Here is a 25,843-nt window from a genome sequence, read left to right as displayed (position 1 = left end):
TATATAAGTAACTAATAGTGCCAGACTATTTAAAAAGAGATCTGTCTTACCTGATGATCAATAATAAAAGATCTTCCGCAGCAAAATCCACCAATAGAAGCCAGTGAATTTTCCATGTTTGCACTAATAAGATCTATATCATCAATCTGTCAGTTAAATCAACAAATTATTAAAAGATGCTTTTGATTGCATCAAGACCATTTATAAGTTAACCTATTAAAAATATATCTTGTTTCATATTACCATGAATACTAGGGAAGATCTACCAAACTACGACATAATAAAATGAAAGTACAACTGAAATAATAATAATACTTTTGAGCAATACAGAAAGGACTTTGGGAAATTGAGATTTATGGATCTGTAAGTAAATTGCATATGATCTCCCTCTTCCAGGTATTGCAATGTGAAGAACACAAACAGATAAATTATTTAGATACTGGTGACAATTCCACAATGCACTCAGTGTGGCAGTTTCCTTTAAGAGTATAAGTTGCACTGTAGTCAGTAGAAGGTAGAATGTGATTAAAATTAAGCATAGACCTAATTAAAATAGTCTGAACATTAGAGACACAATTGTCTTGTTTCACTTGTTAGTTGCAAGTATTTTCTTTTGCCAGGCTCTGAAAGATTTTGTCCGTAAATTAATTTATTGTAAAAGTCAATTAATTGGAAAGGAATTTAACATAGAAGCCAGTTAATTAGATGGCAGTTGGCATGTATCACAGTAACACTGTTTCCTTTTCCAAACTAATTTTCCCTTTTCCATGTTTGGTATTAATTGAAAGCAACAGGACAAAGGGGAAGACAGAATGATTCTCAGAATTTTTTATTTCACTTCCAAGCTGAATTCAGATACTGTCAGAATGTAGTGAGAGATGCTCCACACTAGAACACTGGCAAACAAAAAGCTCTTCTTCCTTTACCTCAGCTCAGGGGACTGTGGTAGTAAGCAGCTGCAAGGATACCATTTTGAATTTCCAAAGTACTCCTCAGCTGCATAAACACATGAAAAGTGGACCCTTGGAAAAATAGTTCGGCTTAATCTGCTGGTAAAGTACCACAATAACACCTTTGCAAGAACCACTGAAAATTTTATCCTATTTTTCTCCACTGGAGTAAAAGGCAATAGAGTAAAACAGGATGGCTATATACTGCAAAGATCTTTCTTATTTACTCCAAGACCTCAAATACTTCTGTGTCAGAGTGACACTTTTAAGTGTATGCAGCTGGAAAAGACAGTACTCATTATCTCATTGCATGTCCCAAAAAAGGATAGAATTATGCACTGTAAAAATTCTTTTGTTATCTTTGTCATTAAAGATAAGTAAAACTACTTCAAGTAAGCACATGAAAGACTGCCAAGACCTGAAAGCTTTAGGACTGCTAAAAAAACCTATATTTTAAAAAAACCCGTATTTTTAAAATCCCGGTATCTAAATGTCTACTGTACACTAAAAAACTATCTGTTAATGCCACAGGTATTAGAAAACAATTGCACAACTTGCTTCTGTACAAATCTCCATTCACAACAAAAAAGTACATACATTTATTCCAAAGTGTTCAGTAATTCCTCTTCCATGTTCTCCAAGGACTCCAAAGGAAAGGCTCTCCTCCAAAAATATTCTAACTTTGTATTTATACTTCAATTTTATCTAAAACAAAGAAAATTATATAAAATATATGTCAGAATTTGGTGACAAAATGAGAGATATGGTAAAGAAAGACAAGGACAGTATGCTGAATACTGCATAAAAGTCTGTTCTAGAATTCTGTTCTGTCATTAAGACATTTTAACAGCCTTCAAAATTATTCCTCCATGTAATACTAGAACAAGTTTCACAAATGTTCATATATTAAAAAATCCCTTTTTTTAATAGGTTCTCAAGTACTTTCAAGATGATGCATTTCCACACCATTTCTTCCACCATCTACAAGTGTAGAGCCTGCACAAAAAGCCACTTTATGCTGAACAGCAAATGTCTTCCTTGGAGTCATTATTTCTGACATTTGTATCAAGGTTTCTTTGAAACTTTATTTTTCTTTTTTTTAGATATAACCTAGTTTAACAATCTAGTATCATACAGTGTAGCTGAAAATATAGTATATTTTACAGGATAAAAACTAAGACCACAGTCAGATATTCATTTCTAAGTCTCAATAGCTTCAGAATCCTAATCAGAAGTTTCAAAACAAGGTTAAGATTTGGAATCACCATTTCACAAACACGTGAGAAAGCAGGAAGGTAAATAAAAAAACTGCACGCAGAGCTTTTTTATGTAGGCTTAATTACACATCACTATTATTTCATTAGACACATGCTTTCATACGCAGTTCAAAACGCAAACTAAAACCACTTACCAACTCTGGAAGAGGGCAAATGTCTCCTGTGTTCATATACAATCCTTCCACTACAATAAACCTTCGAGTTACACGGGCCTTTCGAGGATTCTTCAGGGAAAGATATGGTTTTACTTTATTTCAAGTGTTACTAAACCAGCAAAACTCTGAAATTTTTTTTGATAGGGAGTATTTTTTTGAAGGGAATGGCCTCTTTTTCAAATAAGCTGTTACTTAAGTTTAAACTTATTTTTTGTCTATAACAAAAGTTGAAATGCCTCACTGGGCTACTTGTCTTTTATTTATTTTGTAATAATTTCAAAGCTTTTGACTTCTACACATGATTTAAGACACAGTGTTTTGCAACAAATTATACCAATCCATTTGAACTTTATGAATAAAATACAACCAATGTAACCACAGAACAAATACTACAAATCTTGGTCTCTGTTATACTCATCATTAGTCTAAGCATTTAGAAGACTTTTCAACAAGGGTTTTGAGCACCAGGATTCACAGTGCAACACAAACTTCTTACAAGTACTGTCTTTGTAAAACACAATGCAAAAGTATTCATAACACATTACAAAGTCCTTGTCTGATCTCTGGATACAGTACAGACCATTAAAATATCTCTCACTTGTTTCTGCTAAATTTCAATTGGTATAATTTCAGTTTCGCTGTTTTAAAATGCCATTCCTCTGTTATTTACTTTGAATCTTATTGCTATTTTCTGAATAAGGATATTTAGTCACACTTCTTTCATTTTTCAGTTCTTGTAAAAAGATTCAGAAACATCTATTTGACTTTTCTGTGTGGTAGGTACCAAACTAGTCACAGTCTTGCTCTACAGGCTTTACCAACTCTAATGATATGACCTTTTCTAGTCAGTACGTCTTAGTTATACACACATGGTCTATATTAAGCTCTTGCCCACCAACTTTATGCTCACATTCAGCTGATTACAGTAAGAAATTTTAGCTAATTCAAAGCACTCTGCTCTAACAAACCAAATGTGTTACACAAATTAGTCTGAAAACCACATCTAAAAACACATGTAAAGATTATCTGACAGTATGTATCTTCCACAAGGCATGTTAACTAGTATGTTATCCATAAATTTGCTAATAATAAGATCCATTACTGATGTACACTGACGTTAAGCTGATTGACAATTTATCTACTCTACTTTTCCTGTGTCTTATCACAAAATGTGCAAACAAACCATACAATCATGATAGCTACTCAATTAATTCTTTTAAAACTAATTTAATAAGTTATCAACTTTCTGATCCTGATCCTAGTAACTGCTTTTGGGCATCCTTTTGCATTACTGTCAGAATGAGAAGCAAGCCATCAAACTGACTCAAATTTTTCAAGAGAGAGAACATCTTAAGAGTTGAATGCATGATAGGGAAAGACTAAGAAAAAAAATCAACCATATTGATTCTATAAAGGACTAGCCATTTTTGTGCTGATTTCATAGTGTGGCAATCAAAGTGGTAATTAACTTGCATGATTTATTAGGTAAATACAGTTACATAAATTTCTCAGAGATCCAAAAATAAAGCTCTGTAATAGTATTTAAAGAAAAGAAAAACATTATGTCACTTCAGTCATCTGCCTGTAAAGATATTCCCCTGCTACTAATGCTGATGAGCTCAGTTCTAAGGGTTAAGACAACAAATGCAAATAAATAAATATTTTTTTTTAAAATTATCTTAATTAAATAAGCAACATTAACTGCTCAACAGATAGTTATGAAAACCAAGTAACTGCCTTTGAGCACTGCATCCATTCAATTACATGACTCAGTAAAAAAAATGTGGGGGAGGTGGGACAAAAGAGTACAAATATTTCTTCAAAGGAATGGTACCTTTTGATCTTCAGTCTCTTGTTCTTTCAACAGTCGTTCAAGGTCAGCCATATCATTATGCTTAAATAACTTGATGTTACTACGAGATGCTTGTAATCCCTTCTGAATAGCAAAGCAGGCAGCTTCATCTCTGTAAATACAGCAAACCCTTCTAAGTTTGTTAAACATGGTGCAATTATTCAAAGAAAGCTGGCTATTAGAACTGTCTTTCTTTTGAGCAGATATTTGTACTTAGCTGTAGACAAAACCAGATGGTTTAAAGCACCGTATATTTTATTTACATTTTGAAAATTCATTTCAAAGCTTCTCAATTTTATGTGTATTACAGACACTAAAAGCGAGCAAGCAGATTTTTTCTTGAAATCTACACTCATCCTTTTGTTTGTATGTGACGGCAGTTTGAGCACAGCATTCCATGGACTAGGTACAATACCACAGTAATCATCCCAGAAACCTCTCACTCCATTTGCTCTGGGTCTTAGAAAAAAAGCACAAAGATGCGCCTGTAACATTTTTTGTAGTCCTCCAAATACTCAAAACCTCCATCTTAATATCCTTTGAGAAATTATATCTCCATGTCCAAAGAACAATCCCCCCATTTTTAGTGTTGGGACAGCAAATTTCCAGCTATGATGGGCTACGCAATTTCACAGCTGCTTAGGCCAACTAATCTTGTAAAAGTGGCAGCTAAAGCAAACCTGCACATGGCAAATGCAGTAATTTCAACCAAGCTGCTTTCAAATACAGTGAGATCTTTTGTCAATGAGAAGGTGAAACAGTATGAGATAACTAAATCCAGGGTACACTGGCATCCTTGAGTAGTGTGCACAATCCTGGTCATTTGTCTCAAAAATGCTGATCCAGAAGATATCAAAGACAACCAAAACACATGATTAAATTTATGAAAGAACTTCTGTAAAGACGTCAAATAGGCTGCAAGCCTTACACTTAGAAAAGAGAGCACCAAAGAGAGATTTTGGCAGACAAATACAAAAGTATCACTGTGTTGTAGTTTAACCATAGCAGGCAGCTGAGTCCCACACTGACACTCATTCCCTGCTTCCATGGGGAAAATGCATGGGGAAAATCCCTGTCTAAAAATCAAATGCATCCATAGAAATTAGTATGTATTGTATTTGAAACAGGTATTTCTTCATATTTTTCATAAAATGTTCAAGTCAGCCATTTGCATGTCAAAGAAACACTGTGGATATTAAAGATCTAAAGTACTGTAAGAATCAGAAGATTTAAGAAAAATCCATCTTCCTAAATCCAAACCCTCTTCTTTGGCTCCGTAAATTGAGTACTGTTACATTGTTTCTCCCAGTTCTTGAATCATCCCTTCACAAAACATGACTGGCTATTCTCAAGGACCAGATACTGCGCCTGCCAAATCCTTTATTTGATTCTGCACAGCAATTCTTCTGTTGCTTTAATATGTACCAATATTTATCCAACTAAACCAATGCAAATAGGCATGAGGGGAACAACTGTCCTGGAAGAAAGGTGAGAAGCCAGCGGTAAACAGGAGAAAAGCAAGTATTACTGTATAGTTTATTAAGAAGAAAATTAGGTATTAGAATTACATTAGTATTTGAATGCACAAGTTATTTTGCTTTTTTTGAAGCTGAGTGCCCATGACTATGCTTTCATGAAGAAAGAAGTAACTGATTTGTAGTATTTGGCAAAGAAAAAATATTTGAACTTTGTACTACATAATCGTTGATCAAAACTAGCAGTATTTTTAAATGTTCAACAATATGATTAGCAATCATGAAAAAGAAGAATTGAAAGGAAAACTATTTAATCTGGAATTTCCCAAGTAGAAAACAATACTTACACAAACACAATGTCCCCTCTCTTTGAATATGCAGGGATAGCACTGGCAATTGTTGCAAATCCATATGAGTATATAATAGCTTCCTCTGTCCTCATGAATTTTGCTAGCCGTTCTTCTAATTCTAAGTGCACATCTATTTGAGAGAAAAATCAAAAATGTCTTAGATAGCTAGCTTTTTTTCATATCAAAAAGACTATTATTATTTTAGAAATCATCCAATTGAAGAAGAGAGAACATTTATTTGTAGGACAAGAATTAAAACAAGTAACTTTCCAAAACCCAGTTGCAACCAATCCAGCTTCACTTAAACGGACAAGTAACTAATCACAAGTTTTGACAGATCTGAAAATATTTATGCAACATGTTTCTCTAATGTTCTTACGCAAAAGTTGTTAAAATCTACTTGTGATTAGACTACAAATGATGCAGCCTTCTTGGACTGTGACTAGAGAGCACAGCTACTACAGTCAGGAAACAAATTATGTGATTTATAGAAATTAATGAGGTCCTGTTGGCAGACTGTCAGTTCTTCCAAGCTGATGCTTGCACTACATAAGCACAGCTATGATTATAACAGAAAATTGCTCTTGTCAGACTGCAAGTCACAAACGATCTCCTGAACACAATTTAGCCCATTGAAAAGGTCACACCTCCAAGCCAGAGATTATTCACACTTAAGATATATTGACCCAATCACACACACAGCATTTCCCAAGCCAATTAGGTCAAAATAACCAATGTCAGAAATCAAAATATTAAAAACTGTAATACCACATGGGGAGTGGATTGTTGCTGCACAAAGGGTAACCACAGCATTAAGTATTCCAACTAAGCAAAATAACCTGTATCAGACAAACGGTTATTTTGACTGTCTAACTCTATTGCCACTGTCTGCTTCTGCTAGCAATAGTCAGAGAATTATGCCTGTTATCACCGGGAAATAAGTAAGATTAAAAGGCAAATAGAGATCATTACTGTGTGACTTGAAAGACCACCACTGGCCAAGTGTTATCTTTTTGCAATTACTGAAGTTCATTGAAACTAAAATCAAATAAAGCAACATTAGTTATACGTAGATTCTTCCAATAATCTGTGGGGCGTGGTTATGTCAGTGTTGCCTTTTCTGACGAGACACCAACAGAAAGGGTGCAGAGAGAAAGGGTATCGTAAAAATCCCAACTTCGCCATATTAAATATATCTAGCTGAATCTTTCCCCAAAAGGACACAGCCGTCTGATGTATTTATTAATAAAAGCAAAGGGTATTTATTCAAACAGCCTCCCAATCACAGTAAAGAGGAATTTTATCTATAGCCTGCAAAATATAAAGCCTCAACAATCCTTTCCTAATGTTTACCTGGGCATCAGGTAAAAAAAATAGATCAGAAAGGAATTGGTTTTCCCACTGCTTTTAAATGAAAACAAACAGTTAATCATTCGTGATTTGTAAGTTTTCTTTTGCACCCTGTCATTTTGATCCAGCTGCACTAGATATACCAAACATTCAGGGACATATAGAATATCCATTCCTCTCCAGAGCCTTCAGAAGGAAGGATACTGACTGGAATTATCTCATCTACTTTCTTGATTGAGATTGTAAATAGTCCACTTCCAGAATCTTTGTGTATTTTTCTTGTGTCATTGCTACATGGACTTCAGGATCCATAAACAGTCTTCAATCAGGCTTCCAAACAGATAGGATGACCTTTGATATATTGAATGAAAAGCCCAACAAAGATCAGCAATAACAAAAAAATTTTAAAATAGACTGGCCACATAGCATTTAAAACATGAAATATAAACAACATTCAGTACAAAATGTTTCTTTCTGAAGCCCTGTAGAAAATAACAAATTAGGGGCAATAAGGACTGAACTACTATTTTTGAGCAGTCAGCTATTGATACCAAATGAGGAAACCACTTACACAATTTAACTGAAAAAGATGACAAGACCATCATTGTTCAAAATCGGAACTTGCACCCTTCTCACCGAGCTTTATTCAGCAACAACTACCATTACACTAAGCAAGGTCTAGGTGAAAAACAGTGGGCAAAACAAGTATTTATAGCAAGGGCAGCTAACAAATATCTTCAGCTTTGTGCTACGGAAAAAAGTTTTGCAAGCCTAAGTAAATTTTGCCAAGGGCAAGAACACGTAAGTTCAAAACCATGAGGTTAAAAAGTGTTAAGGCAATATAAAGGTTTCATTGTGATAAAATCCAAATACTATCTGACTCTCCTCTATTGCAATGATTCACTTTAGTCTCGTTACACCACTTGGATTAACCTAGCTTAACTGAAAACTGCAACCACCACCTGGAGTACATTTGCACAGAGGAAGACAAGACTGGAACAGCTTTCTATGAAATTATGAAACATTAATAAAGCTAATATTGTTAATAACTATTATGAAAGGCCTGTTTAGTGCCTAGCATATGCTCACATGGAAGTCAAAAACAGAAGAAATGAGAGTTATGAAGAAAATACCCACAAATATTCAGGTATGTGTAAATATACAATTATTTCATGCTCATTATAGGCTAAAGGCACAGATACATTTTTCGGGATTACAACACAAAGTAAAAATGTCTTAAAAGGGACTCACTAAATCTATTAATTACCTTCAAAGTGGCATAGATATGAAGAACTAAGTCTCCATTCAAAATAAATTATAACACAATATCTACATTTCAAATAGAGATTTCTAATACTGATATCAGCTTCTAAGAGGGGATAAAACTGAGCAGTAACAATCAACAACCATCAGTTAAATTATACGTAGGAATGTAAAAGGAAACTGTATAGTTCTGCACAGAAGATGACCCATTTACTGAAGTAACAACAAGTGAAAAATTGTGTGAAAAGTTTAAGGCACGCAGTGATGCAAGAAGTGTTTCTTCTCACGGATGCCACACTCAAATGTTTAAAGTTAGGTGAAAATGGGAAGACAATTTCAGATTGAACAAGTAGAGCAGGTGTTTGTCTGCCATTTAAAATGTAGCCTCCATTACTTTGTGTGTAAAAGATGATACCTCAAATGGGCGAGTATAACATCACTTCTTCTCTAGCGATGTCAAGTAGCAATGCCGCAGATTAGATTCCTTGCCTTGTGAAATGGAGCGCTTACGCAATAAATTCAGGAGCCAATAAATAGCAAAAGCTATAGTTTACACATTAGGATTAGCCCTCCAAAGAGGACAGGAAACAATCTGAAGAATCTCTCACTTACCAGAAAAAAACAAATTTAACCTGTTTCAAGCAATCACTTGAAACAAAGTGAAAGACTTCACAAAATTTAAAATCAGCTTGGATTCAAAAGGTTATTATTATTCCGTAAGTTTTTTTGAGCACTTCAGTGTTTTGGAAGAGAGGGGAAGAAGTCTGTATGAATTCCAAGAGACCACTGCTGAACTGTGATGAGTGGGGAAATCTAGCTTCCTATAAGCACTCTCTGTACTAATCAGTGGGCTACCAGTACGTTCCTTAGAAACAAATTATGGTTCCAAGGTAATGAACAATCCCTAAGACTGGTATCAAGACTCAGCCCTGTTCTGATAGATAGACTTCTATAAAATCAAATTAGGTATAGCAACTAGTTGATCACTTATAGGACTAGTTTGATTAATTAAGAAAAGCTCAAGTTTGTCTTGAATTCAAGTCAAGGCTACCGGAAGCTAACTCTATGAAATAATTTGAGTATAGACACCCTCAGAATTCCATCATCTCTCAGAGACTGGAAAGTTCACAAAATTAGTTGATGGTTTTAGCCTGTAACTGTGCAGCTGTTCATGTATAACTCTTCGGTTTCTATGCAATATTTCAAAGTATAAATGCCTGTAAAGAACTATTTCCAGAGCCTGATATTTAACAACTTACTACTTCTTAAGAAGAATTTTAAAAGCCCCTTACCTTAGTAACACCTGCTCAGGTCATAAAGTCTCTCAATTACAACACTGAAGTTATCAGCAGTGGAAAACTTCATTCTGACTACAGCATTAGAGAAATGCAGCTAATAATTGTTATCACAGAAATCAGACTGCCCCCTTGTGGTCGGTAATTCACACCGGCATTTACACTCACAGTCACCATGTATTATTAAATTCTAATAGGTTTATTTTCTCTTTCTACTGTGGTTACCAGAACTAAAAAAGATTATAAACTTTGCAATTCTCCTCCAAGACCAGCATTAGAAAGAGTAAGAAAACAGATACAATAGTAAGAAACAAAGCCAGGAGCAATAAACACTACCAATCCTCAACAACTACAGTGAAATATGCGTTAGAGGATAACTGTTCTTCAGATCAACAGAAATAACTTTTTGCTTACATATTGCGTTATTTTGGCTGGCTTACAAAACTAGTCTGAGCACCTTTAAAGGCAGATCAAAGAAAGTTACTCACCAAAAGTACCATAGAATCCTCTGGGTCCACAAGTGCCAACACCGTATTTCTTCAGAGAAGCCTGGGCTGCACTCTTTAATAGGAAAGAATTATGTGAAATATTCCTGCATTAGCTCTCTCTTCTATACACTTCACACTGACAATTCCACACCAATGTACACAGATCAGTTTTTGTATCATGTAACATAACCTGCTTCACAGAAAGTATAATAATGTACTGAATTCTATGAAGTAATTTCACCTCAAAACTACTTTAGACAAGTGTTTAAGCATCCTTCATTTTATTCTAATACTTAAGGACGTTGAATACTAATCTAACTTGATAACCAACTAGGCATGCAGTAAATACACCAGATTAACTTTAGTAAAAATACAAACTTGAATAGCACAGCATTACAAGGTTTATAATCTTCTTTCCTACTTTTCAATATGTTATTGATGAAGTTCATGCTTTCTGTAGCTATTATTTATGCCAATATAATAGACAAAATAAAAGAGGAATATCACACAAATAGAATAACTGGAAGAACTCACCTTAACCTTTTCATTATTCAAAAGTCCAAGGAAGTTAAATGATGCAAAGTTTATACATTCCTTGCCATTAACAGTGATTATATGGGTGGGAGGACTGAAAAAAATTACAGACCTATTGTTATGAATGAACAATTGTCATTTTCATAAACAGCTAAACAATACAGGAGTTCTGGTTTTCAACAACAGAAGGCACACAGGTTTTTCAAGATTCCCTCTTTCTACTTCTTCCGTTGCAGCTGCCAATAAGTATTTAAGTTCACTGTCAAGTCACAAATATACTGCACTGTACTCAACAAAACCTATATTCCCGTAATTTAATAAACTGCAAATAGTTTCTTGAGATATTTAATGATTCCTTGTTGAAAACTTAATTCATAGAAAGATGACCCCTGAAGTGATAAATAAAGTTTCTCCGTTAAAAGCAAAGTGATATCTATTTTCAAGAAGAAATACTAAAAATAAAAAGGAAACTTCATTGTTCTTACTTCCAAGAGAAAAATTAATTCAAAATCAATGTTTTTGTCATAAAGTAACCCCAGAATACCTATCTTGTGCTGATAGGGCTATTGAAATAGAGGTACTAGCTGTAAGTGGACAAAACTATTTTATCAGCTATCACCTCAAGTTTTCAATTGAGTTTAATCTGCAATGGTTTGAGTAATTTATGTAACCAGAAAACAGAGAAAGTGTGAAAATGCACACTCTTAGCAAATGAACAAGAGCATAATATATATGAATAAAAGGGCAAAAAAATTTTCTGGCCTAAAATATGATTCAGGTAAACAAAACCAAAAAAATTGGAGATAATTAAAATACTATCCTTTTAAATACAAGCATCATGTCTGTGTACGGTGTTCTATAGAACCAGAAGCAAACCAGTTTTGGCAACTGTACACATCAATACAACAAATTCAAAAGTTTCAATTAATCACTTGGAGTGTAAGAAGTCTCAAATCTAAGCCAAATACAAAACCCTATGTCTGTCCATTTCTGTATCTGCTGTCAAATACTACAGTTGAGATCCTATGCTATTCCTCGGACACAGTAATTTCCACAAGCTTTCCCATGTAGAAAACTAGCACTGAGCAATTTTCTCCATCAAAATTAAACAGGGCTGCTCAAATGTCAAATGCCTGTGCACAGCTGTTCCAAATCTGGTGGCTGACAATATTTCAATGGGTACATTTGGTGTGCAAAGCAAATAAACTTTTTAAGTCCAAGCTATTCACTCACTGCAAGTTAAGAAAAACACTGAACTGCCTGAACTTCACTTTAAAAAACTCCATGATTTCACACTATATCTGTTCACTTAAAAAAATTGAGCACATGTTCCTTCAACTAAGCAATTGCAAAAGTTCACTAAACAGCTTTGGAAAGCTTTCTACTAACACAGTGCATGTGTGTCTTTTGAATGCTGAACCTGTCCCCACAAAGGAGCTGTCCTGCATTACTGCAGTGCATCTTCTGCACCGGAGCAGCATTATAGAAATGTGCAGCAAACTGTCTTGGGGAACCGACTGCCATCAAAAATATGCCTGGATCTGTTCTTCTATCCAGCTAATCAATGAGCTGTACCAAAGTCTGGATGTCCTACTAAGTGAAGTAACTATTTAGTTTCACAGATATTTACCAGAACAGACCTATATTTACGCATTTTGTCACTAACGTGAGATTCAGTATATTCCCAGCACACTAGCAAACCTGGTCAATTTACAACAATTTGCCTCATGGACAGCTTCACCTCTCAAACCTAGAAAACATACTAATGTTCACCAACAACTTGGCCCTCATAAAACTGCAGCCCTCATGAAAACTTGGCCACACTTTGCAATCAGAATTTTACACAAACTTCTAAAGAAACAGTAGTGATTATTTAGAAAATACAAATGGAAAAGGTTATTTCAGCAAATAATTATCACCAAAACATGGATGCTGATTGCATCATAAACCCTGCCTTTCAACAATAAAAACAGTTAAGTCTTTGCAAAAGGGAAACACTGAAACATTTGATTTTTTTTTATCTTTTCATGTATCTCCCTTCCCCTAGTGTAACAGCTCATTAGGTACCATGGTTAGGAACAACAGTTATGAGATACTGAGTGATCCAGCTTAAACAGTAAATAAAAATATAATTTCAAGTTATATTCAAAGAACTTGCAAGCAAATCCTTTAGAAATTGTCTTTCAAGGACTGAAAGCACGCCCACTGTTCTTGGGCCTCTCACATAAGTGTTTCATATATTGAAAAAAAATCAGTCACAAAAGAAAATTAAGAAGGTACTAATGATGTGACATTTTAAAGCAGAACAAGAATTAGCATGAAAATTTTGCAGATGTACTGTTTTAGGAAATAGATTTACATTTTCTGAGTGAGATCTTGTACAACTAAGCTATCCTGCATAGATTAGTTCACAGAAAGGCTACTACAAGAAGTAACTAATTTCTGGACTGTGAAAGCTGCTGTGGGTACCTTCTTCAGCATAGATTCAAGATGGATCACTTTTTTGGTTAGGACATGTCTCTGTGATTTTGGCTTTCCTTATCATTTGGCAATGTTACTTGATTATGCAGAAAGGAGAATACGAACAGAGGGCACAAACTGCATGGCCTACTGAGGGAGGAGGAAATCTGCCTCATACACACAGCGAGTCAAAATTTTTACTGAAATACTTAAGTTTTTCTGTAGTGGTTATGAACTTTTATAATCCCCACATATTGCTGTAAACACACAGTATTACCAATATAAGTGAGGGTGGTGAGGCACAGGTTGTCCAAAGAAGCTGTGGATGCTCCATCCCTGAAAGTCTTCAAGACCAGGCAGGATGGGACTTGGAGCAACCTGGTCTAATGGAAGGTGTCCAAATGGCAGTGGTTGAAATGAGATAACCTTTAAAGGTTCCTTCAAATCCAAATCAGTTTATGATTACGATTTTTGTAAATCACCACTCATAATAGACATGAAAATAACTGAAAGAAGACTACCTCAATAAATACGGTCTCCCTAAAATGCTGGTTAAAAAGGGGAAATGCTCCTGAGCTGAAATCAGGATGCAGACGTTTTTCTTCCTGTATTAATCCTGAAACATGTTTTAACTTTACAGTCAAAGTTACAGTCTACAGCTGTTGAGCAACTTGTGGGGAAGTCGTCAGTCGTCAGCTTAAATGTTACAAGACAAATGTCAAGTTTTCCCCACAGCTACTATCGGGTTTAATAGCCACAACATATTAACGTTCTGTCACAAAACATTTCCTAGCTGTAAGCACTGGAAAGTTCTAATGATTTAAACATTTTCTGAATCACTCTAAAAGATATATTTGTTCTGGTTTTCTAAACATCCAACACTTCTTTTAACTCCATAGTATTGCTTGTTTCAAAATTCTGAAAAATAACAGAAGAATTGTTCACATCACAGTTAATTAAAACAGGCATCACATTTATATGGCAGACTTTTCTGTGGTAGTAGAACCATCAGAATGGAGCTCACTATGACAGCAAATGATTGTACTGTCACTAAATTATTTCAAATTATTGTCAATATTATATTCAATATATTAGTGTCAATAGAAGGATATTATGAATGCTTACATGGTAAAAGTTACTGACGCGCAAATCTGAAGCTTGTGAAAAGAAGCTTCAGAGCAATTTCTGAAATACTGTGATTCTTGCCTAAGTCATCAGACATTTTAAAAGCCTTGTAACACACAAGAAAGTAACACTGAGCCATAAATTTCCTCACAAAACATTTACCATCCAGCATTTCCAATTCTGATTGTCCAAAAAATATCAACTTTTCATGAAATGTGTGCTGAGTTTGGAGTAGAGTCAATTTTCTTCACAGTGGCTGGTACGGGGCTGTGTTTTGGATTTGTGCTGAACACAGGATTGATAACATAAAGACGTTTTTGTTATTGCTGAGCAGGGCTTACACAGAGCCAAGGCCTGTTCTACTTTTTGCACTGCCATGCTGGCAAGGAAGTTGAAGGTGCATGGAAGGTTGGGAGGAGACACAGCCAGGACAGGTGACCCCAAGTGACCAAAGGGTCCAGACCATACGGCATCATGCTCAGGATATAAGGAAGAGGAAGAAGGAGGAAGGAGGGCACGTATGGAGTGGTGCCATTTTTGTCCCCAAGTAACTGTTGCATGTGATGGGGCCCTGCTCTCCTGGGGAAGCTGAACACTTGCCTGCCCGTGGGAAGTGGTGAATGAATTCCTTGCTTAGCTTTGCTTGTTTGCATGGTTTTTGCTTTCCCTATAAAATTGTCTTCATCTCAACCCATGACTCTTCCAATTCTCTCTCTAGTCCCACTGATGGGGGAGTGAGTGGCTGCATGGGGCTTGGCTGCTGGCTGGGGTTAAACCACAACAAAGTGCCAAGTGGCTACCCACTTCTTTAAAGTCATTCATGATGACGTAAGAGGGTGGTATCCACTTTTGGAGGTCTAAGTCCATGTTTTCAGAAAAAATGAAACAAATTAATACCAAGCAATACAGAACCATAATGAAGGCAAAGATACAGCATTCCTTCTCCCACCCCCAATATTGAAAAAAAAAATTAACAACCACATTTAAAGTAAGAAAGATTTTCTTAGTAGCATGCTCTTGATAATGTTACAAAACCAAGACCTCTTCAGAGGTAAATTCAGACCAGCTCTCTAAAAATGCAATTCATTTATGAAAGGTTTTAAGGATATGGAAAGGCTTAATGAGCAATACGCTTAAAAATACGGATATCAAGTATTTGAGTCGAAATAAGAAACAGAATTTATTTTAGGTACATTTACCCTGAAACAATGTTGTAATTGAGAGCTGGGTGATCTTTTGGCACAGGAGGTACAAGAGGCTCTGGCTGCCATTCTTCAATCAACTCTTCTTTTTCCTGATCAGGAGAAAAGAAATACTGTTTGAGAGGGAATTCCCCTAGAAAATACATAATGCACTAATAAAGAGTTGATAACAATCGAATGAGAAATCATGTATGCTAGTACATGTCACCTTTCTGAGACACTTAGAATATATATTATCTCAGGATCTTTAAATGAGAGGCTCAGAATCATGAAATCTGAAAGGGAAGAAGATATAAAGAAACATGGAACAGATGTGTCTGTGTATTAAAGATCTTGTATGATAATCAAGAGATGAGTTACTAACATGATGTCCCCACCAAATTTTAATCAATACTGTTTCATTCAACCTGTTAAATATAAAAATCCTCCTCTACAGTTTATGTAATTGAACATGAATTACATAAAAATTTAATATAGATTGCCTCAATTTACATTCTCAAGTCTTCAACACTGCTGTTTCAACAACAGTGGCATTAAAATACTTAGCAAAATAACACATATGTGAGAAGGATATACTCAAGAAAAACTGTCAATGCTCAAGAATAAGTAACAACAACTACTAAACAACATATCCTGCACCTAACTATGGAAGAATACTGAGTGCACATTCATTTTCAAAGTAGTACCTAAATTCAGGTTAATCTCAGAGTAGAACCACAACCACAGCCCAAGAGAGAGAGAAAATTCCATCCTCATCTCACAACACTATCTGGGGGGAAAATTAAAAATCAAAGACATAATTTTACACTAAGGGTGCTGATCTACCACACTGCAAGCCAGCAGCTGCTGCTGTGCAGTCCTCTCCCAGCCACACATTCCTGTTCCTTGTGCTGGCAGAAGCAGTTACAAAATCAGACAAAAGTGTTACTCAGATCCAGATGAAAACTAACTCAGCAAAAGCAGGATGGGATATAAATCTCAGCTAGAACCCACAAGAGTCCCAATCCCAACCAAGACTGGCTGATGCTATTGGGAAACCACATCCTGAGTTGCAGTTGCCCAGTAGTATCTTATACCTTTCCACAAGAGTTCAAAGAATTCTGACAATCATAAAGCAGGATGTATGCTCATGCAGCCTTCATTCTGCTCCTACAGTAGCTGTTGAAAGGCCCAAAATCCTTAACGGGTAGTGTATCTAGAATCAAGAGCTTTACATTCATTTTGGAGCACAGGGTAGATGATTGATGAAGTTTTTCATTGTGTTTAATTTTGGCTTGGGGTTTTTGTGGGGGAGGGTTGTTGGGTTTTGTTTTAATTCGGCAGCAAAATAATTCAGGTGAGAAGTGGTGCAGCCTGTCAGTTATGGAAGGATAAGTAAGAAAAGCTTTATTTGACATCAAATGCCTTAGAGGGAAGGACTTAGGAAGCATGGTGTTTCTTCTGTTTGAGACCTGAACACAGAACATTTGAACAGCCTTACAGAAGAGCACGCAATATAAAACTCCTTTTCTTCAAAGAAAGCAGAATTAAAACTGTGTAAGCATGTACTTAACTTTTTCATTAAAGTCTAAATTTTTTAGCTAAGTGTACAAAATATCATCAAAGCTTAGCAGCTTAGCAATAAATGATACAAGATCAATTAAAATACTTTTGTCAAGGAGTTTAGCAGTAAGAAAAATAGTATTTATAGATGCACACTGTAATTACAATAAACTAGCACAGTCCAAGTGCAGTTGAGATCTATGAGCAACTCCTAATTAGTGTTTCTATCCCCCATTCATACTAATTTCTAAGAAGTTTTCATTCTTCCCTTTAAATTTTTGCTGCACACAAACTAACAGCATAGGTTTACAAGTCACAGATGAGACATGGCAACACCCTGATTTTTCTCTTAACACAACTGAGAACATACAGAAGAAGTCTAATCATCATTTCAAACAACACCATTTAATTAATTCTAGCTCACATTCATTCTCCTCGTCCATTACATAGCATTTTGGTTTTTGATGGACATAGACAAACATTTGCGTATTCACATCTCATGTATTCTGTTTCCACCAGTTCCTAGCAGAGGAGGGGACTGGAGACATTGATGATTAAAATGAATACCAATCTCAGCCTAAACCAGCCACCCACCACTGCGGATGGGACAATGCAAATCCTTTCCTCCTTCCATTCACCAAATACCTCAGTACCCTGGCCTGTCCTGCTGACTGTTCAGGGCAAACACAACCATCTGCCTCTGAACAAAAGGACGAGGCAGAAGCAGACTCTCATGCAGTGACTCAACATCAAAGTACTTCTATCTTCTACCTCCTAAACAGATCAAATTTCACACCAATGTCAACAAAAAAGTTCATTTTCAAACACAAAAAGAAACCAAATTTTTAATTCACACTTTAACATCCTCCATATGTAGTTGATTTGCTTACTTCTCATTAGTTCACTGCACTGAAAATATCCACTTGATGAAAAGAATTAACTCAAACCCTTCCGTTTCGCTCTCTTGGACTGTAATGTAAGTGAACTCATCCCTCAACTTTTCCTCTTGCCCTTTTATATTTTTTTTATAATTATTTTTAGTTTATATAAGCAATAAATAAAATATAAATAACATTATAAAAAGTATCTATTTTATGGCTAATACAAAATAAACATGAAAATATATCTCTAAAATGCTTATAAGTATATTTTATAAATTATAATATACATACCTTTTTATACATTTAGCTTTAGGCTTTCTGGCTCTCTGAGCCCTAACCCAAACAGTAATGGAAGCTTGGTGCTGAGGCTGAAGTCCCCATCTCCATGGGTGTCCAGCATGACTTTTCCAGCCCCAATATCCCTTGGACTCTGAACTTTCTGGCTCTCTGAAGCCTAACCCTACCTGTAGCAGAATCTTGCATTCGTTTGTGCATATTTATACATAAAAACATCTTAAATCTATTTATCTAAATTCACACAGATACCCACACATACATATACAACGGTTTTGGGTGGTTGCATTCTGTTGTGGATTTTGCTTTTTAATTGCCATGTACCTTGGGTAAGGAAAATACTTGGCTGTAAACACATTCAACGCAAATTATTTAAAAAGTTGCCTTGTTTACCCAGGTTCTTAAAAAAACAATGAGCAATTTTGCTCATGAAGACAGTTCTTAGCTAGCAGTAGTGTTCTGAAACGATGTCATACATGCATATTCTGCATTAATATCAAAAGATTAATAAAACTTTTTATTTACTGGTCCTCAGATAACACGTCTTTAATTTCACAGTATTTCTAGACTCCTGTAACATAATGGGATAAACTGGCACAAATAATGGGCACACCAGTTAGAAATTTCTCTCTTTCAATGTATGTACGTATGCTCATACATAAGAGAAATTTTACCTACCTAGGGAGTCTTGGCTCAGAATTACTGAAAACCTTTACAAGAACAGACTACCTCTGCCATTCCCTATAGAAGAATATCTGATTGGTCTATGAATGCAGTTCCTGCAAAACAGAGCTCTCAAGATCTCTGTATTTCTCAGCCACACATTAAACATTTGTCTCCAATATGAACTTTCCAGCCTCCTGACTAATATCACTCAAATAAAATGTGTCCCATGCTACTACTGCAGTGGAAATTCTAAAATCAAAGGAAAACACTCTTCCTCCCATTTGCAAATGGTAAGATGCGACTCTTAGTAGTACTTCACAGATTTTGAGAGAAAAGCTCAGTATCATTACCATTTACTGCACAGTAAAAGACAAATAGCAGGGTACCTTCCTTTTACATATAGCTAAAGGCTGCCGTGCAAACTTCCACAGCCCACTCCAGTCCTCATTGTCACTTTCTATAGATTTTACTTTGTGTGAAAGCCCATAAGAATCTATGTCTAGCATCCTGTATGGCAACAGACTTATTTACATTTCCTAAAATGTGAAACTATCAGGAACTTACAGTATCAGAGAAGCACTCCACCTTTTTAGTTAATGATTTGGGAGACACTATTTTCTAAAAGAACCAGTAGGAATACACACAAACACTGTTACCAAAGCATAAGAGTCAGTCAGTTGAAAGGTGATTTCTGCACTGGATTTCGTAGTACTCTTGCTACACATTTGACTGAACCTAGAAGCCACCTTCAGGGTGGATTTCTTCACTGTTTTACAAGCACGACTCCTAAGTGCACTAGGTTGCACAATGTGTCATCTGCTTCTCATTCCCCAGGACTGACTAGTCGTAACAGATCTCTAAGATGGCTGTGCAGTAATTGTATTCTTCATTAACACTGACTGAATAGACTGGTGGATGCCTGAGAGATTGGGAAGGGACACAACCAGGCTTGAACTAACCGAACATAGATTTCGTACCATACGACGTCACACAGCAATAAAAGGGAGAACAGCGGTTTTAAGGAATTTAGTCACCTTTTGCTTGGTCTGATATTGGTCCATCCATGGGAGGTGGTGAGTGACCACCTTTACATCACTTGTCTTGTTTTCTGTCTTCTTCCACTTTCCTTTGCTTATTAAGTAATTTTATATTCACTTGCAAGTTTTCTTGCTTTTACTCTTCCTTTGCTTTGTGAGCAGCTGTGCAATGTTCAGCTGCCTACTGGGGTTAATCCACAACACAGACTAGTGTCAATTATGTGCAGATTTCTAGTGAAGTTTAAGGAGAAGGCATGTCTCTGTGTGTTCACAGCTATCCCCCTACACAAATACATGAGCTCTCTTCACAAGAATTATCTACACTGTAGAAAGAGAAATTGAATCATTCCATGACTCTGATGTATCAGTTTGCTTAATTCCTCCAATTGTAGAAGATGTACTCACATTCTAACTTCACTGCTGTGTTTATGCTTACTTTCAGTGAACTATCTGTAGACAAAACATTCCCTTCCAAATACAGTTCTTCCTAAAGCAACCACTACTTCTGTCTTCAAAGGTCAATGATACAGTCAGCTACTCTAACTTGCACCTCCTTCATGGCTAGCCAACTTGAACACAGGATCAGAACAAAGAGCATTTGCTCATGGCTTTTTTTCACCATCAAGATAAAGGTAACAAGCCTATGGTGTCTTCAACAGTCAAACCCTTTCCTTCAATACAGCTCACAGCACTGTGTAACTTTTTGCTTCTGTAACTTGCAATGTGAATCATGTATCTAGTCTATCTATATACAAGGTAATTCTTGACCACTTTGCATTTTTGCCAGTATTCACATTCCTTTTCACCTTTCAACCCCAGTAAAGTTTGTAAAAGTCTCAGCAGAAGTATCAGAGCAATAACATATTTGCATGCTTCTGTTTTTCAGAAAGTCTGTTAACTGCTGTCTAGTGAATTTTAATACTGTCAACCTGCAAAAGTAAGGTTATTTAAGCCTAAGCCACTTCCACATGTTTTTGCCCCTGACACCCTTCTAAACCCTTGCTTTCATTGAGCTGTAGCAGACTGGCTACATGTGCAATCTCCCAATTGTTTACTGCCCCCAGCTGAAAAGACACAGAACAATTTTCTTCTCCACATAGCACTATTACAGATTTGTCTAAGAATTTTCTTAAATACCTCAGCTTCAGCAAAATTGTCAGTCCTGAATGAAGATGATGACCTGCAACTGCATGATAAAATCCAAGATGCACATAGAGATACATGAGTGAATTTCTTACTTTGTAAGGAAAAGACAGGTTTCAACTTTTTTGGGTCACCAATTACCCAAGAGTTGCAAAGAGCCTTTTCCTGCCTTTGACTGCAGAGAGAATGACTCTTTAAAACAAAACAAAAAAAAAGTATCCTCCAAAATACTTAGGCTGCGGCATGTCTTCCTAGATGACATGAACACTAAGTTTTCACTGCACTGGAGCTCCCTTCACACTCATTCCTTCTCTGTATTCTTACCAAAGATAGCAAACTTTGAGTATCCCAACATCAATTCAAACTCTTCCAAGCACAAAACTGAACCGGCCATCGATTCCTGCTTAGTTCACTTCCTGCCTCCAGTCACAGAAGCATTTGGGTTGGAAGGGACATTAAAGTACATCTAATTCCAATATCCCTGCCACTGGCAGGGACAACTCCCACTAAACCAGGTTGCTCAGAGCCCCATGCAGTCTGGCTTTAAACACGTCCACAGACAGGGCATCCAAAATTTCTTTGGGCAATATGTGGCAGTGCCTCACCAAGCTCACAGTAAAGAATTCCTTCCCAGTATCTAATCTAAACCCACCACTTTGAAGCCATTGCCCCTTATCCTGTCACTACATGCTCTCGTAAATAGTCTCCCTTCATCTTTCTTGTAGGCTGCCTTCAGGTACCAGAAGTCTGCACTTAGGTCACCCCGAAGCCTTCTCTTTTTCAGGCTAATCAGCCTTTGCTCATAGGAGAGGTGCTCCATCACTCTGATCATCTTGGTGTCCCTCCTCTGGACTCACTCCAACAGGTCCCTGTCCTTCCTGTGCTGGGACCCCAGAGCTGGATGCAGTGTTCCAGGTGGGGTCTCACCAGAGCAGAGCAGAGGGGCAGAATCCCCTCCCTCCCCTGCTGCCCACGCTGCTTTGGATGCAGCCCAGGACACGTTTGGCTCTCTGGGCTGTGAGTGCCCATGGCTGGGTCATGTCCAGCCTCTCACCCACCAGCACCCCCAAGGCCTTCTCCCCAGGGCTGCTCTCCATCTGTTCATCCCCCAGCCTGTGCTGATACCGGAGCTTGCTCTGACCCAGGTGCAGCACCTTGCACTTGGTCTTGTTAAAGCTCAGAAGATTCCCATGGATCCACTTTTCTATCTTGTTCCCTCAGGTGTGTCAGCCACAGTACTCTGCCTGGTGTCATCTGCAAATCTGCTGAGGATGCACTTGATCCCATCATTCAAGCCATTAATTAAGATATCAAATAACACTGATCCTAGTACAGATCCCAGAGGGACACCACCTGTCACTGTGTCCATTGGGATGCAGAGACAATGGCCACTACACTTTGGGTGAGACCATTCAGCCACTTTCTTATCTACCTAGCAGTCCACCCATCACATCCATTTCTCTCCAATTTAGAGAGAAGGATGTTGAGGGGGGGATCATGTCAAAGGCTTTACACAAGTCCAAATAAATGACATCGGTAGCCCTTCCCTTGTCCACTGATGGATTCACTCCATCACAGAAGGCTACTAGGCTGGTCAGGCAGGACTTGTCCTCTGTGAAACTTCTGCTAAACCACAATTTTTGTGGAACCCACTGTAAATTCTCAGAGTTATTACTTATAGACACCACATATACAGATTGACCATTTTCCCACCAGACACAAGCTTACAGTTCATTTTGCTTGGTGGGTGTTTTTAACATAGCTTTCATTTTTAAAATAAAGCCCTCCATTGAGTAGAGCTAATGCCAGCTTTTCATAGCTTAACAGTCACTGTCACATCAGTTTTCTTATTTCTCAGAGTCTCAAACAGTGCTACTTTAAAAGCACAAACTGACATGTTTAAGCAACAAGCAGTTCCTGAGGCCAAAGTAAGCTCACCCTTTGAAGTTAAAGAAAAAAAGCAGAACCATTTATAATGCAGCAGTGGTTCAACAGCCAAATGCATCAATTGCTATGAACTATTTCTCTAAAGAGAAATATGTTTTTCACCATACCTTAAGTGTTAGATCAGATCGCTCTTGAAGCTTGTATGTCTTGGAGAAAAGAAGTCTGATTATCCATAGTATTAGAATTCCTTCTAAAATGAGATGGTAAGCAGGAGCCTGAAAACAGAAGTACAAAAATCATTCTAAAGAGAATTCTATTTGAAGTGTGTGACACAACACAACTATTTTGTTCCTACAAGCACACTCAGAAAAAAACCTAAAGCTGATCATCAGCTGATGTATTTCTAAATCAGTTAAAATTACAACTATGTGAAAGTGGAATGTTTTGCAGCTACTACTTGTAGCTGTTAACTTGAGATTGAATGGATTTAGTCTGTTGTTCATAAACAAGGCCCGTTCTAAACTGATAACTGATTTCAGTTCCACACATAATTTGAATACTGCGAGTAAAGGCAGGTAAGTCATACATGTTGCACCAGTCAGCACCCACAAAGGCAGACAGCTTTCAAAACAAGCAGAAGTATCCTGAGAGCCTGAAGGTCTGTGTCACCTATACTTCAACCCTCCATTTTTATAACTTACAGTCCACCAGCAGGGACAGCTAGTATTTACAAAGAAAGCCAATTCTGTTCTCATAGGCAGCTTCTGTCAGGTTTACAGGCACTTTGATCAGGTATAAACCAACTGAGTCACCTCAAGTATCCTTGTGTCCTTTACTCTTGTGTAGACACAATGTGTGGGAATACACAAAGCAAACCAGAACACAAGAGTTGATCCAAGTTAAAGTTAGCCTCTTTGGCGCTTGGAGGGTTAAAATCAGTTTGCTCTGGCAGCACAGCTAGTTTGAAGTAGATATGAAGTTATTACATCAGCACTGGACACCTAGTATTAATGATGAGTCCAGTTATTCCGTTTTGGAAAGGCTCCTGTCTATCATTTTCAAAAGACTCGAAGTGCACACAAACAAGCGCACTCCCTCCTCAAGTCAGGTGAATTGCTTCCACACATCAACATTTTTGGTGGTATCTGACCTGCCATCAAAGCTGAACTTACCACACATCCAGAAACTAAAGTAAGTTGGACACAAGCTTTTAAAACCAGTAAAAAAATCCTATGGCGTATCAAACTGCAAATAACAAATGTTACCTGTTGCAGAGTACTTTTCAGTTTATGATACATACTAAGACACAAACATATTACGAATACATACATGACTTGTATGACACGACATCTAAAGAACATACCGTATACTCCCACTGAGGTCCCTGTGCTTTTTAGTGCCTTCAGTTATCCTGGATTCAGTGCACTAGAGCGTGTTACCTGCTTCACTAGCTGAGCACTTCTGTATTTGGACGGCAAACCTTGCACACATGCTTAAAAAGTTACCACCCTTTGTCAAAGGAAGGGACACAAACCCACCGCTTATCATCAGGACATCCTTTTTAACATCACGAAACAAAGACCGGGTACAAACATGCACAGCTGATCTTCTTCAGGCGGGAACTCAAGCCTAAACACTTAAACGCCGTTTCCTCCCTTGCAAACGACACTTGTAAGTTACAAACCCTGACCCCCGAAAAATACTGTGAACCTTCAGACTTAATGCTCTGCTACATGCCTTAAATGTCGCTTTATAAACTTGGAGAAATAAGACATGCGTCTATATTTTCAATATACAGCCGTGCTGCACTCACACATATTCAGGATACGGCGAGCGCAGCCCGATCCCCGCGGCACTGACCCGCACCCAGCTCCCGATTCACCCAGCGCCGCCCGCCGCCGCCGCCCCCGGGGCAGCCCCGGCGATACGTCCCCTCTCCCTGCGCCCCAAGCCGCCCTCACGCCGCCCCGCCACGCTCGGGGCGCCTGCCCGGCCGCACCTCGTAGAAGGCCTGGACCATCTCCACCAGCACCCACTGCTGCCCCACGCCCGCCGCCGCCATGGCCGCGCCGCCGCTTCCGCCTCCCCGCCCGCGCGCGCCAGGGGCGGGCCCGGCCGCGCACAGAGCGCCCCCTGCGGCCGGCGCGGCCCCGGCTCCCGCCGCGGCCTTCGGAGGAGCGGCGTCTGTGCGCTCCGGGCGCGGCCGCCCCGCCGGCATCCCGAGCCGCCAGCTCTCCAAGCTGCTGTTCCGTGTGGCGAGTTTCGTCAGGGAGCGAGGCTACCCTGGGAAGATCACAGAATCACTGACTCTCAGAATCGGTCAGATTGGGAGGGACCACAGCAGGCCATCGGGTCCAACATCCCGGCTCAAGCTGGGCCATCCCAGAAGTACATGGCGTGGGATTGTGTCTAGACAGACAGTTCTTGGATCTCTCCAATTAGGAAAGGTCCACAACTTCTCTGGGTAACCTGTTCCAATGTGCAGTCACCTGCACAGTAAAGTTTTCATGTTCAGGTGGAACTTCCTGTGCTTCAGTTTCCACCCATTGCTTCTTGTCCTATTGCTCAGCACCCCTGAGAACAGCCTGGCTCCATCCTCTTGCTGTCACCCTCTTTA

General features: G+C 37.9%; 1 protein-coding gene across 1 annotated transcript in view; it reads right to left on the bottom strand.

Annotated features, from left to right (window-relative positions):
* SPTLC1 (serine palmitoyltransferase long chain base subunit 1) overlaps positions 1 to 25,306 on the bottom strand; it is a 34,139-nt gene extending 8,833 nt beyond the window's left edge. Inside the window, exons 1-10 of the mRNA XM_039567066.1 lie at positions 25,226 to 25,306; positions 23,394 to 23,501; positions 15,774 to 15,868; positions 10,990 to 11,083; positions 10,456 to 10,528; positions 6,057 to 6,189; positions 4,217 to 4,346; positions 2,362 to 2,451; positions 1,548 to 1,655; positions 51 to 146 (exon numbers count right to left, since the gene is read on the bottom strand). Of these exons, the coding sequence (XP_039423000.1) occupies positions 51 to 146; positions 1,548 to 1,655; positions 2,362 to 2,451; positions 4,217 to 4,346; positions 6,057 to 6,189; positions 10,456 to 10,528; positions 10,990 to 11,083; positions 15,774 to 15,868; positions 23,394 to 23,501; positions 25,226 to 25,288 (990 nt within the window). The 5' untranslated portion in view covers positions 25,289 to 25,306. The remainder of the gene's footprint in view (positions 1 to 50; positions 147 to 1,547; positions 1,656 to 2,361; positions 2,452 to 4,216; positions 4,347 to 6,056; positions 6,190 to 10,455; positions 10,529 to 10,989; positions 11,084 to 15,773; positions 15,869 to 23,393; positions 23,502 to 25,225) is intronic.
* Positions 25,307 to 25,843: the final 537 nt, after the last annotated feature.

The sequence above is a fragment of the Corvus cornix genome, chromosome Z (assembly GCF_000738735.6).
Source record: "Corvus cornix cornix isolate S_Up_H32 chromosome Z, ASM73873v5, whole genome shotgun sequence".
In the NCBI taxonomy this organism is placed as follows: domain Eukaryota; kingdom Metazoa; phylum Chordata; class Aves; order Passeriformes; family Corvidae; genus Corvus; species Corvus cornix.
This window is presented reverse-complemented; position numbering and strand designations above follow the sequence as displayed.